The following is a 13,321-nucleotide window of genomic DNA, read 5'->3' as shown; positions in this document are numbered from 1 at the left end:
TTCAGGGCCAGTCTTCCTCAGCAAAAAGAGGAGGATTGGCAGCAGATGTTAGCTCAGGGCTTATCTTCCTCAAAAAAAAAAATAAATAAAATAAAATAAAATGTCTAGAAACGACCACTGAAAAAGAAAATGCTTATATACTATTACAATAATTGTAGTTATATTTATCAAATGGCTGTTCTAAAAATAGGGCAAATTAATTATTTATAGACACTGTGGTTTGGGGGTAATTAGGAATGCTATATGAAGCCATAAAGTGAGCAAGTGAAATCAAGTCAAAATTTGTCGAGCCAACTAAATTTCTGATGTTTGTATATGAGATTTTAATCAGAAATCTGAAACTAAAGATGACTTAAATGTGTCAAATACCAGATGAAAACAAAGCTAAGCTTGGTTAAGTAGGTCTCTGTAGTACTCTCATAATCCTTTCTGCATACTTTTATCTCTGTGCTTTCACAAGTTTTTAATCATCTATTTGTTTTTCTCTCTAAAGGACTAAATGCCCCGAGGCATGAACTCCGTCCTTCACTTGCACATCCTGAGCCCATAATACAATGCCTAGGTCAAAGATGCTCAATAGGTATTTACTAAAAGAATGAGACGTTTGTGTATCAGAACTCTGAATATCAGGCTGAGAAATGCGTATTTTATTGTGCAAAAGGGCGAAATCACTGCAAGTTTTTGAGTAAGTGATATGATTATGCCTTAGAAAGAATGAGGTCAAAAGATATATAGGAGAGATGGAGGAAAGGGGAGAGGAAGTGGCAGTTAGCCTCGTAGGTAAGAGGAGGACTGATCAGGGCGTGGATAAGGACGCAGCAGCAGAAAGGAGGAGTGCATGAAACGTGCAAGCAGAATCTACGCCACTTCATATCTGTTTATAAACAGTGAGGAAGAAGGAAGCTGATCCTTCAATTTCAAGCCTCAGCGACTAGGGGAATGGTGGTGTTATTCATAGAAACAGGAGTTAGAAGGAAGAACTAATTTGGGGAAGGATGTTAAGTTCATTTTAGGTGTTGCTGGGACATAAAAATGGAAATGTTGAACAAGAAGTCAGAAATAAGCCTGGAATTCAGACGTCAGGCTAGAGATGTAGATTTCAGAGTCATCTCCACAGAGATGAGGCTGCAGCACTCAGCGAGAATCTAAAGGAAAGAAAACAAATAAAGGAAAAGATAAAGAAGTGAAGTGCACACTTTTGTATAAAATAATGAATATTTCACAGCCAGGAAATTATGAGGAAAGTAGTGAGGAAGGTATAAGAAGGAGGGCAGTGCTGCCTGAAAGCTAGCAAAGGATCCGGGAGATGCAAGAAGAGGGCAGGAGACTGCTGCCCGTGCTCCCGAGGGCCGAGGGCCCAGCAGAGGCCAGGCTCCTGACAAGCCTTCCAAATAAAGTTTCAGGAAAGCGATCAGGGCACCTCGCCTGCTTGTTAGGGACTTAGAATAACTGACAAGAGCAGACAGCAGTTCTGAGGAAGACAAGTTAGCGCCGAGATGTGACAGTTAGCCAACTCTAAGCGCTAGGGGCCATTCTGGGCGGTAGGGACACAAAGGTGAAGACAGATGTGATCTCTGCACACAGAAGCCTGCAGTCTCAGTGGGGAGAGATATACGTAGGTATGTATATAGTGATGAGCATGCAGAGTGCCCAGAACAAGACATTCAATGGAGAGAGGATACGTGAGATTAAGTGGTGCTTTGAGGGGATAGAGTGGAAGCTGTTATGGTAAAAAGACAGTAGAAATGAAAATCTCATTATTTTGGCGAAATGAATGGCATTTTACTAAGCGCTACTATTACAAACCAAAATTTCAGGTCTAGCTCCTATTCGGTGAGGAAAAGTTTCTATCAGAATTATTTGACGAAAATATGTTTGCCTCTTGTAATGCCAGAGGCAGCAGTAGATTATTTATAGTTAGGTATCTGCATTGCATCATTTCACTTCTATCTATCTGTAAAATGGATTATCCTTGGGGAGAAGGACTCTATCACTACCCTATTTTTTATATTAACCAATATTTTACTAACATGAGCATCATTAAATTATAGAACTTAAGCATATCTTAGAAACAAAATTGTAAGTTAACTCTATATACAGAATAAGAAATGGATTCACTGATTATATATTATCAGTTAGTGTTCATATACATACATCGAAATCACAAAGTAGATCCTGGAAAGCGGTTGAATTGGGAATAATGGAGGTCTCATGTCCACTATCAACAGTTCCCACCAAGGAAAAAGTTAGATGGAGAATGTGGCTGTTAAGAAGGGAACGTTTCTTCTTAAGCAGCATTGCCAGCAACTAGAAGAAAGCAAGACCAAATGCCTGTTGATCAATCATCGTACATATATATATACCATCATATATATATATACATACACACATATACATACATCCACATATATATATGAGAACCACAGGTATTAGAATCTGAGACTTCTAATATGATTTCTCAATTTTTATTATGATAATAGAACATGAGAGAAAATCTGAAAAACAGGGTAATTATCACTTTGTTATTAAAATATAAAATATCCACTTTTACACAAACTCCTTCAATTCACATATAAATATTTAAGTTGTTGTTGCCATTATGTGCACACAATTTTCCACTCTTTTCCTCTACACAACATTTTATCAAAAGGATTTTTTCTTTTGCGACAGTCTTCATAGTCACAATTTTAAAAGGTTGAATGATATTCTACAGAATGGTTATAGTACTATTATTCATTCTTATGCTGTTGAAACATTTAGATTGTTCCTATTTTTTCATGATAAACAACGCTGCAATAATCATTTTGAACGTTCTGCAAAACACTTATCAAAATAGTGTGATTAAATCTACAGAAAACAGTTACAGTAAACAGTTTATCCACTGCCAGGGAAGCTCTGGCTGAGTTGGAGAAGGCACTTGTACTTCATCTACACTAGAGGGATTTATAATCTTCCTCCAAATACTTGTTTCTCTTCTTACAAGAGCAGAACTGAGCGGAGATGTGGCTACATAATCACTGCACACTTTAGTCCCACGTGAGTTTTCAGGACTAGCAATGGCACACATATTGGAGAGTGGTTCGCACATCCCAGGGGGTAAGTAAGAGTCAAGGATGACGGGTGTGGAGGGGAGATACAAGGAAAATGGGAGAGCTCTGGATCTATTACCGCTTTGGAGCTCTCTAGGGCAGGTGGTAATGTGACCCTACTTCATTTCATTCCTATTTCCATAGGGCAAAATAACTCCAAAATAGCAAACCATTGTTCTGAAAATGTATTCAAATATATCAAAACTATACTGAAATCATGTAGCCTAACTGAAGGGTCCAGTAAGAGAGACTTGATGAGACAGGAGAAAAAGGATGAACCAACATAAAGAAAACAATTCATATTCTCACTTGAAATATGTTAGTTTTAATAAAAATTACTGACTTTTAAAGTTTACTTGGACAATATAATTCTTTCAGAATTTGAACAATATGAATAATAATGAAAATTGGAAGATTTTTTATGCAAAGTAACGTGAAGGCAGAGCTTTATGGTTACAAACCTGGTAGCCCCTGATTCTTTCCATTTCTTTGCTGGCTAGTGGGTTACTCTTGACTACACAAACCAGGGCCTTGACTGCTGCATACAGCCCTTCCACATCAGAAGCCATGGCCACCAGGCCCAGGATGGCTGCAGCTCCACCGATGTACTGCAAAGTAGTGGCAACAGGCTTAGGAACAAATGTTCTTACTCCTGATTAAAAGACAGTGAAAAACAATTAAAATAAATTCCTCACATAAACAACAACTGAAAATCATCTTAAGAAGTATTTAATTAGTTACAAATTACACACACACAAAAACCTTCTATCCTAAAACGAAAATTCTAAAAAAATAATTCAAGGTAGAATTTGGGAGAAGGCAACAAAGGCTTATATATACACTCTCAGAGAAGAGGTGGGAGTAAGAGGGCAAGTGGAGAAGAGCTGGGATTGAGAGCAAGCACCAATGTTTCCGCTACGTAGCTTTGGGCAATATAGACTCAAATGCACAGAGGCCTTGGGGATGCAATTCTGGGGTAAGTGAGAATGCGTACTAGGGACTGTGGGGGAATAAACTTGGGGAGAGCAAAAGCACTTTACCTCTGTGAATTGGGGAATGGGATAGAGAAGCCATCCTGGCAAGGATGAAGTATTCCCTACAGAGAAGCCAAGCAAAGTACATCACTGACCATTACTCAAAGCTTCTCCGAGTTATGTAACCTGAGTGACAGTACATCAGTGACTTCAGAAGAGCATTATTATGAGGAATGCTAATTTTGTGGAAGCACAGTACTAGACTAATTTTGTGTCCCAAAAAATTTTCACATCTACACTCCTAACCTTGTTTTTTTACGCTGGGAAAGATTCACCCTGAGCTAACATTTGTTGCCAATCTTCTTCTATTTTATGTGGGACGCTGCCAAAATGTGGCCTTACAAGTAGTGCTAGGTCCACACCCAGGATCCGAACCTATGAACCCTGGGCAGCCAAAGTGGACCACGCGAACTTAACAACTATGCCACTGGGCCAGTCCCAAACCTTGCGTTTTTTTAAAGGCATTGTTTGAATATCATTTGCCTACTGATCAAGATTGAATTTTTGAAAAATAAAATTAAAATGCATACTTTCGTATATTATGGCACTGGAGTTTGAAAACTACCTTCTAAGGTAATTAGGGCCAGTATTACTAGTTTACAGAGAAGAAAATGGAAGTCCATAGAGCTCAAATGTCTGGTCTAATGCCACACAGTGACAGCACAGGGGCTAGAACCTAAATCTTTGAACTCTTCATTCACTGCTCTTTCAACTAAACCACAATTCTGCTATATTTTGGCAAAGGACACAGAGCAGTGATGAGTAAATATTTGTTGAATTGAATAAAGAAAAACTACCATGTGCTTTATTTAGCATAAAGGAAACTATTTTATCAATGCAATATGGTCAAAAAAGAAAAACAAAGTTAAGATATGTGCACATCACTGGGACAATGAAAAGTGCCAAAGACTGGTAAACATGTAGGATTCTGACCAGCACGACGCTAACTTTTTGTCAATCTAAAAAGGAACCAACATTATGTACTGATTTGCACATTAAAATATATAACCGCTGGTTCTGGATTTTGGATGGCCTAATAGGATTATGTCTCAAGATTCTATCTAACCAAAAAAAATCAACTCTTTTCAAGTAGACATCAGGTACGAGGCGCTGCAGAATGTCCACCAGCTCTAACTTTCATTAGAGTGGATCCAAAGTGTTTATGCTCCGAAGCTCTTATTTTTAGCTCATTTCCAAATAACAGAAGCACCCATGAGCGCCACCACTGCTGCGCCATGCCATGCAACCATCGTCAATATTTCTAAGTCTTTACATTTCTCCCTAAATGTAGTGTGAAATTTACCTTGAAATTACACAGAAGCAGGTAGTCAGTGCTCATCAGTGCTGACAAAAGACGGAAAAAGTTAACGGGATTTTATAAAAGGTCATAATTTTTAAAGTTGATTGGAGTTTGAGCTTGTTATATTAATCTCTAAATATCACAAAAACATTATAGGTCAGCACGATAAGATATGAATTTAAATAACACCTCTCGAGTGAGGTAAGTGAACGCAGATTTGAAGGCAAATAAAAAAGTTTGAATCAACACAGACAATTGGACTCACCCAAGTACCCAATCAGAGTGGCCCCAACTGTCCGTGCAGGTCCATTAAGATGTCCTGCTGCATTGTGTATCAACTTCACAGGAGTGGCATTTTCATGGGAGGAAACGCCTAACTGAAGAACAGAAAAGGAAAAACAATATAACTATAGAAGAACCGTCTGAACATTTTGATTGAGAAAGAAAAAAAAAGACATGATTGGTAACATATCTTTTCTCTCTCCTCTTATCAGAATATTAAAAACATGAGCATTATTTTCTTTTAAATGTGCAAACACTTCCAAAGGTGTGGAAACTCATAGAAAGTAAGTTAAACACAGTCTCCCGAACTCCAGCTGGTGAGGGGTTCTTGGGAGACAGCTTCAGGGGTCTTCCAGAATGGAACTCCGTCGTGGTTTAAAGGTCTGCCTCACCTGCTGCCTCCCAAGACTTCCGATCAGTGAGCATCATATTAGCTTTGCTCCATATCCAAGTAAACGGCACACAAATTATCCAAGAGTTTAGAGAAAACATGCCTACATAAAAGGAATGTTAAATTTTGCATACACAAACACACACACACACACACCGTGCTTTCAAAGCATAAATAATCCTAAGACTTTAATTCTATGTACAATTAAAGTTTACAATGAAAGTAAATTTAGTTCTACGTAGAAGTTTATGTAGAATTTATGTTCCTTAGAAGATGGCACATGTATTCACAGACAAACCTCTGCACAAGAGTTGTCAATACTTACTGTTCCCAAATCCTTTCCTCCCAGTCTCTTGATTTCCTTCCCCTCGGGCTTTGCCTCGCCTAATCAGCCAAATAGCTTGTCAAGCTCTCTGATGACTTCCACCATGTCAGTCCTAACTTTCTTGACTGCTGACACATTCGCCATAGTGAATCACTGATTCTCACAACACCAGACTCTCCCGGTTTTTCTCCTTTTTGGCTGGCTGCTGCAACTCAGTCTTCTCTGCTGGTTCTTCTCCTCCCCAACTCTGTAACACTGGAGCGTCCCAGGCTAAGTCTGTAAACCTCTCCTCTACCCACCTCTATACTCTGGCGAACACAGCTAGTCTCACGGCATTAAACACCACCCACGGACATTCACGGCGTTCCAACCTCTCCCCTCAACTCCAGAGGCCTGTTTCCAATGGCTTTGATATCTCCACAAAGTTGTCTAATATGCTTCTCCAACTTTTCCAAAACATATTGCCCCCCAAAACTGTTCTTGTAGTTTTCTCCAAATCAGAAAAAGTGACTCCATTTTCCTGGATGTTAGAGCAAAAAACTTTGGTGTTGTCCTTGATTCCTTTCTTTTGCTCACATTTCACACCTAATCTATCATCAAAACCTGATAGCTCCATCTTCAAAATATACCTCAAATCTGATGGCTTCTCATCACGGCCACTGCTATCATCTCAGTTCTGACCACAACCATTTCTCATATGAATTATTACAGCACTGGCCTCAAAACTGGTCCCCCTGCTCTACTTTTGTCTCCCTTTAATCTACAGTCATTTGTCACTTAAGGATGGGGATAAGTTCTGAGAAATGCATCGTTACATGATTTCATCATTATGCAAACATCACAGAGTATACCTACACAAACCTAGATAGTATGGCCTGCTGTACACCTAGGTTATATGGTACTAATCTTATGGGACCACTGTCGTATACATGGTCCATCATGGACTGAAATGTCACTACATGGTGCATGACTGTATTCTGAATAGAAATCATAGTGATCCTGGTTAAAAAGTAAGTCACATTTCATTCCTATGTCTAGAACCCTATGATGCTTCCCCATCTCACTCAGTTAAAGCCAAAGCATTTACAATTGCCTGTAAATCCTAAACAACAGAGTCCCCATTACCTTTCCGAGTTCCTCTCCTACTACCCAGGCCTGCTGTCATTTTGCTCTAGCCACACCTGTCTCTGTGGCAGGCACGTACTCTCCTCAAGGCCTTAGCACTTGCATTTAAGAGGGCAAACCCCCCACCCCATACGTATATCCCATTCTCCGTATTCTCATGGCTTGCTGCTTCATCTCTTTCAAGTCTGTTCAAATTTCACCTTCTCAGTGAGGCCTCCTCTGACCATCCTATTGAAAACTATGAGCTTCTCTCTTTCTCTTCCCTGGTTTATTTTTCTGCATAGTACTCTTCACCTTCTAACATACTCTATGATTAAGTTATTTCTTTAGTTATTACTGTGTCTCTCTTCCGGTAGAATGTAAGAACTATAACGGCAAGAATTTTCTCTGTATCCACTGCTGTGTCCTGAACAAAATAGGTGCCCAGCACATAGTAGGTGATTCAGAAAAAGTTATGGCCTTAAAAGTGGCAATTGTTTTCCAAAGTGTAATTTCTTAATTACCAATAAAAACATAAGAATATAAACCATGTACTTAAAAGGAAATTCTCGCTTTTCCAAATTAAGCTAAATACCTAAATATGTTATGGCTTAAATTCAAAGCCAAGCAAACCAAATATAAACAATATATGAAAGGCACTGTTTTTAGCAACCACTCACACTTGGGTGGTACCCATAATGCAACTCTGAAACATCTTTCCAGTGAGAATCAGCCATGGTTTGTGAGGAAACCATTCTGCTTACCTGCTTGGCAATGGCTTTGCTGTCCAACTTGTTGTACACTTTCCGGATTCTTGCCACTGTTAGAGAAGACACAGAGAGAGCAGAGAGGCCAAATGACACCTTTTCTTCTGGTACTAATGACACAGGAGATGGGATGACACCTTCGGATTTTGCATCTTTACCTTCAAAAGAAGAATAATCCTTTTCAAAATCATTAGTATTTCTCCTTAGCCTAACACAAAGTTTTTATTCTTACTATCATTTTTAAATGGGCAGACTTGATAGTCTTTTAAAGCGGAACAAGGGAGCTGAATTTAAAACTGTTTCATTTAATTTTCAGCTCTTCATTTGTCTTTAGTTAGAAAACAGGGAAAATCATCTACTCATAGAACTTTACATTTCAAGTTTTGCTCATAAAACATGCTTAACATACAACATAATGTAAAGGAAAAGAATCTTAACTGTTATCACACAAATCACAGACACCTGCCCTAGAAACAAGAGCATGGGATTGAGTGGAATGTCCACAAGCTTTGCAGCACAAGGTCTCCTCTCCAACGAGGGCCCTCATATACGCCTCTCTCTATTCTTCTAGACAGGACAGCGGAGTAGCTCAGAACACAGGTTTTGGAGCTAGATGGCTTAAGTTTGAATCTCTGCTTTTTCACTGAAAACCTGTGTGACCTACACATCTCTGTGCCACAGTGTCGTCATCTGTAAAACGGAGATGATAAGAAGAGTGCTGAACTCCCAGTGTTCTGAGGAGGTGAATAAATACAGGTGAAGGGTTCTGAACAGCCATGTCCTTCATGTGTATGAACTCATCTGGCACATATTAAGCACTCATTGTTAGCTATCATTAGATGCTGTCTAAATCAAGAACACGCGTGAAAGACAAATCACTTGTCCATGTACTTGTCCTTACTCTTCTGAGAACTTATGTACAATGAGAACAAGGGAATGAAGTTAACGTTTGGAAAGACGACTACAAAGGAATTGTAGCTTAATATCAGTTCCTTTGATTCTAAGTTCCTTTTAGGAAAAAGGATAACAAGAAGTGGACTGCAGAAATAAAGGGATGAGGAAAACAAATGTTACTTGGTCTAATCTAAAAAATACATGCGTGTGTTTTCTGGACCCATTCTTACTTCCTTTAACCAGAGTAGACACACTTTAAATTGCTTCATGTAATAGAAGAAATTATAGAAAGAGAAGGTTGAGGTTAGGCTCTTAGAGAGTATATACCTACATCCAGAGCAAAGAAGAGAAACTGGAAAATCAGTCATCAGGCATGAAGTCAAAATCAGGAAAGTACAGTATGATCAGTGGAGGAGGGCATTTTGATTAGGAGTGGTCAATAGAATCATGCTGAAGAAAAGTAGAGGAGAAGGCCCCTTTTGTAGATAAACACAAAGTATAACATTCTATATACACATGCACGTATTCATGCATCTACACTGCAGGAGTTGAGTTTTATACAACTTTAAGAACAGAGAATAAGTTACTCACATGGCATACATACGGCCTGAAAACTTCCAACATAATTTGGTCCTAGTTCGTAAATGGTAGTCACATTTGAAGGAGGTAAAACTTCTTCCAGAAAATGTGTGGGTCCCAGGCGCCAAACCAATGAAGCAATTTGGCGTTGGGCAGGTGGAGTACCAATGTACGCATAGACTGTGCTAACCACCGGTGGGTTTACAGAACCTGAACCCCCCGGAGTACTGTGAACATAGTGAAGCTATAAAGTAAAGCAAATGTGTGAGATATGACCAAAAAACCCCACTTTCAACAGAAAAATAAGCACTTATTGTGTATATTTTCATTATCCTAAGGTCATACAACTTTACAAATGTACAAAAGCAGTTGGGCTGAGAAACATGAGGGCAGGCTGAGATTCTGGAACCTGATGTAGAGGTCAGAAATTTCTTCGACAACTCTCTACAGATAAACTATCTAATGCTAGAAAGGGCACAATCAAATACAGGGATCCTGTCACTGTTTGGTGGTTGTGCATATCAAATTAACGATTCTTCTATGAAATTTTTGGGTTGATATGAAAACAGAGCTTTCCAACTATGGAATTCAAGTAGTCTGGAAATTAGCTATATTACCTTCAATGTGAGTCTGTTCAACATAATTATTCATGAACAGTCTTTTATAATGGGTAAAGTGCTATAAAAATATTAGAAAAATGAATAGTCTGTTGTTATATACTTTATACACATATTTTAATCTCAATGTAAAATACATTTTCAGATTTGAAATTACACTAGTGTTTACCGACAAGGTGCTTAAATTATCATTCGATTCATTTATAATAAATATATAATTAGAGTATAAGAGATAAGGAAATCAAGTTGATTCTTGTGTATAGGCAGCTTTCATTGCTTGATGGAATGAGGGACATTTCCACCGATCGTTTTGTTGTAACATTGTCCTTGCTTCAGATCACATCTATTATTCCACATACCAAAGAAGAGTTCCTGGTATGAATGTGAAGACCAAAACGTGACCTAAAGTTGGTTTCATGGGACTGATTTTTCACAGGCACAATGATGATAATGGGAATATATCAATAATAAATCTCCTACTCTCAATTCTAGAAGGTGAGGGCATTTTATCTTCAACAATACTAAAAATGACAAAGGAACAATCCACTACAGAACCTACTGGCCAATTTCAAATGCAATCATATATACAAAGAAAATAAATGACTGTCCCCAGAGTGCATTTTAGAGTTTATCATTGGGAAACACAATGTCACAGTAAAATATCATTGAGGAAGGAAATGTACTCAAAGAAGCTGCCAATTTCACTGCTTTTAAAACTTTAATTCACAGAAAAGGACAAACTTTCCTTTGTTGCTTCTTTCAAGTGATATTACTATAAAAATGGATACTATCTTTTAGAAGTTAAAGAATGTCAAGAGCTTGCCAGCTGAGTTCTGTAGAAAGTAACTAGCAGTATTTAAACTGATTCAAAAAAGGAAACTCTCCTGATTCCTTACTGGCTACTTCAACTCTCTTGCCTCTCTTCTGAATACCGCAGTATAGCTATCGAAGGTAATATTTACATACTCGTTTATTCAACAAACAATGATGGATCACCTACTATTATTATCAGGGACTAATCAGAGTGATCTGAAAACAAAGATATGAATAACAACACTCCAGCTCTAAAGGAACATAGAATCCACTGGACTGTATACAATAACAATGAAGTGACAAAACCAGCACAGACATATTCACTAACTTCTTTAGTACCCTGTAACCTCTCCTTTCTATTCTTCTCTAATAAAGGGATATGAATTAGCCAGCCACATGACTCTAACAGATTGTTCAAATGGGTACTGAACGTCGATTTAAAATTAAGACAGCAATTCGAAAAATACCCCTGTAAACACACATACACACAAGCACACCCACCCCTAAACTATCTTGTAAAGCAGGTTGAGATTTACAAGCACAGCATGCTTACCTTCACAGTGTTAACAAGTTGTCCATCAATATAAAGGGCTGCAGTACTGTTTTTCAGCATGCCTTTGCTCATCACCAGAACCAGATGATGCCACTGTCCCTCAACTATAAGCTCTCCACATCGAAAGCGAGCACAGCACGGGAGAATCTCATAAAAAGAAGATTCTTCACTAAAATCATCAACTAAAATAAAGAGGGGAAAGAAATAAAAAACTCAACATCATCCTCAGTCTAACAATTACTTTTATCTAGATCTTGACTTTATGTTAAAAGAATATGATGATGATGATACAAATGAAAATATCCTATTCATTCAATGACCTCATCTATTGTTGTTTGTGCCGTGGAGCCGATTCCAACTCCTAGCGACCCTGTGTACAGCAGAGTGGAACCCTGCCCGGTCTTTCTGCACCATCCTCTCACCTTCCGGCACTATATCAGACACTGCTCTCCTATTCTTCACAAGGTTTTCATGACCAATTTTTTTGGAAGTGGGTGGTCAGGTCCTTCTTCCTAGGCTGTCTAGTCTGGAAGTTCTGCTGAAACCTGTCCACCATGGGTGACACTGCTGCTATCTGAAATACCAGTGGCACAGCTTTCAGCATCAAAGCAACATGCAGTGACCACAGTATGACAACTGACAGATGGGTGGCGTGGTTCCCTAGCCAGGAAGTGAACCCAGGCTGTGGCAGTGAGAGCACCAAATCTTAACCACTAGACCACAGGGCTTGGCCAACTTTACCTGCAGTAAGAAGTAAAAGCTGGGATATATTCTGCTTTCTTCTGCTCAAGATACATAGAGTTACAATCAAATAAAGTTATAATAGCTAATAAAATGAAAAATAAAGTAAAATAAAGTTACAATAGACAACAAAAAGACACTAGTTGATTATTACCTGTCATGGTCTGTTACAAAAGGTCTTTTTAAATTTTAGTTCAACAAGCATTTGATTACAGCATTGGTTAGAAAAAGAATCAAGAAAACTAAAAATTTTATTCTTACTATATGCTCTGTTTAATGATATAAGCAGGCAACTATCTGTTCTTAGGTTGTGGTTGTACTAGCCTGACCCTTGCCTGACAATAGCTGGTAGTAAGGAGGTGATGTAGGGAGTGGAAAGGTATTTGTAGACCCCAGTTTCCTGCTTCACCAGACAGCTCTGGTGATGACCACATTCTGCAATCACTTCCTGACTCAAGTCTGGTTTCTCTCTGCTACCCAGTATGTTGCCAGATTGTGCCAGGAGACAATGAGTTAATATTAATTTAATCTTACTGTTAAGCTAATTAAAAATTAATCTACCTTTTCTAAGTATTCAAAAGAAGGAATGGACAGCAGCAGAAATCCAAATGTTAAAAACTCATTCCTCCTCCCAAAAAATTTCAAAAAGAGCTATCTGTAACCGTGTAACTTTAAGGAGACCTACCATTTTTCAGTATAAGCAAATAGGAGTAAATATACTCAAAGTTAAATGTTTAAGTTATATGAAGAAAGAACTATTAAAAAGCATTAATTTCTATTTTTGGGATCTTAAAATATCTGCATATACTGAAATGCCAAGATTATATTTTAA

The 13,321-nt window shown here is 38.3% G+C and overlaps 1 protein-coding gene across 16 annotated transcripts in view; it reads right to left on the bottom strand.

The window, feature by feature from the left end:
- Window positions 1-13,321, bottom strand: part of WDFY3 (WD repeat and FYVE domain containing 3) — a 251,531-nt gene that overhangs the window by 87,138 nt on the left and 151,072 nt on the right. For all 16 annotated transcript variants that reach the window (XM_070612692.1, XM_070612688.1, XM_070612693.1 and 13 more), the window contains 6 exons: window positions 11,749-11,930; window positions 9,778-10,009; window positions 8,290-8,450; window positions 5,689-5,800; window positions 3,551-3,741; window positions 2,155-2,307 (listed from right to left, as the gene is read on the bottom strand). In XM_070612692.1, coding sequence (XP_070468793.1) covers window positions 2,155-2,307; window positions 3,551-3,741; window positions 5,689-5,800; window positions 8,290-8,450; window positions 9,778-10,009; window positions 11,749-11,930 — 1,031 coding nt within the window. The remainder of the gene's footprint in view (window positions 1-2,154; window positions 2,308-3,550; window positions 3,742-5,688; window positions 5,801-8,289; window positions 8,451-9,777; window positions 10,010-11,748; window positions 11,931-13,321) is intronic.

Source organism: Equus przewalskii, chromosome 3 (assembly GCF_037783145.1).
Source record: "Equus przewalskii isolate Varuska chromosome 3, EquPr2, whole genome shotgun sequence".
Lineage (NCBI taxonomy): Eukaryota > Metazoa > Chordata > Mammalia > Perissodactyla > Equidae > Equus > Equus przewalskii.
This window is presented reverse-complemented; position numbering and strand designations above follow the sequence as displayed.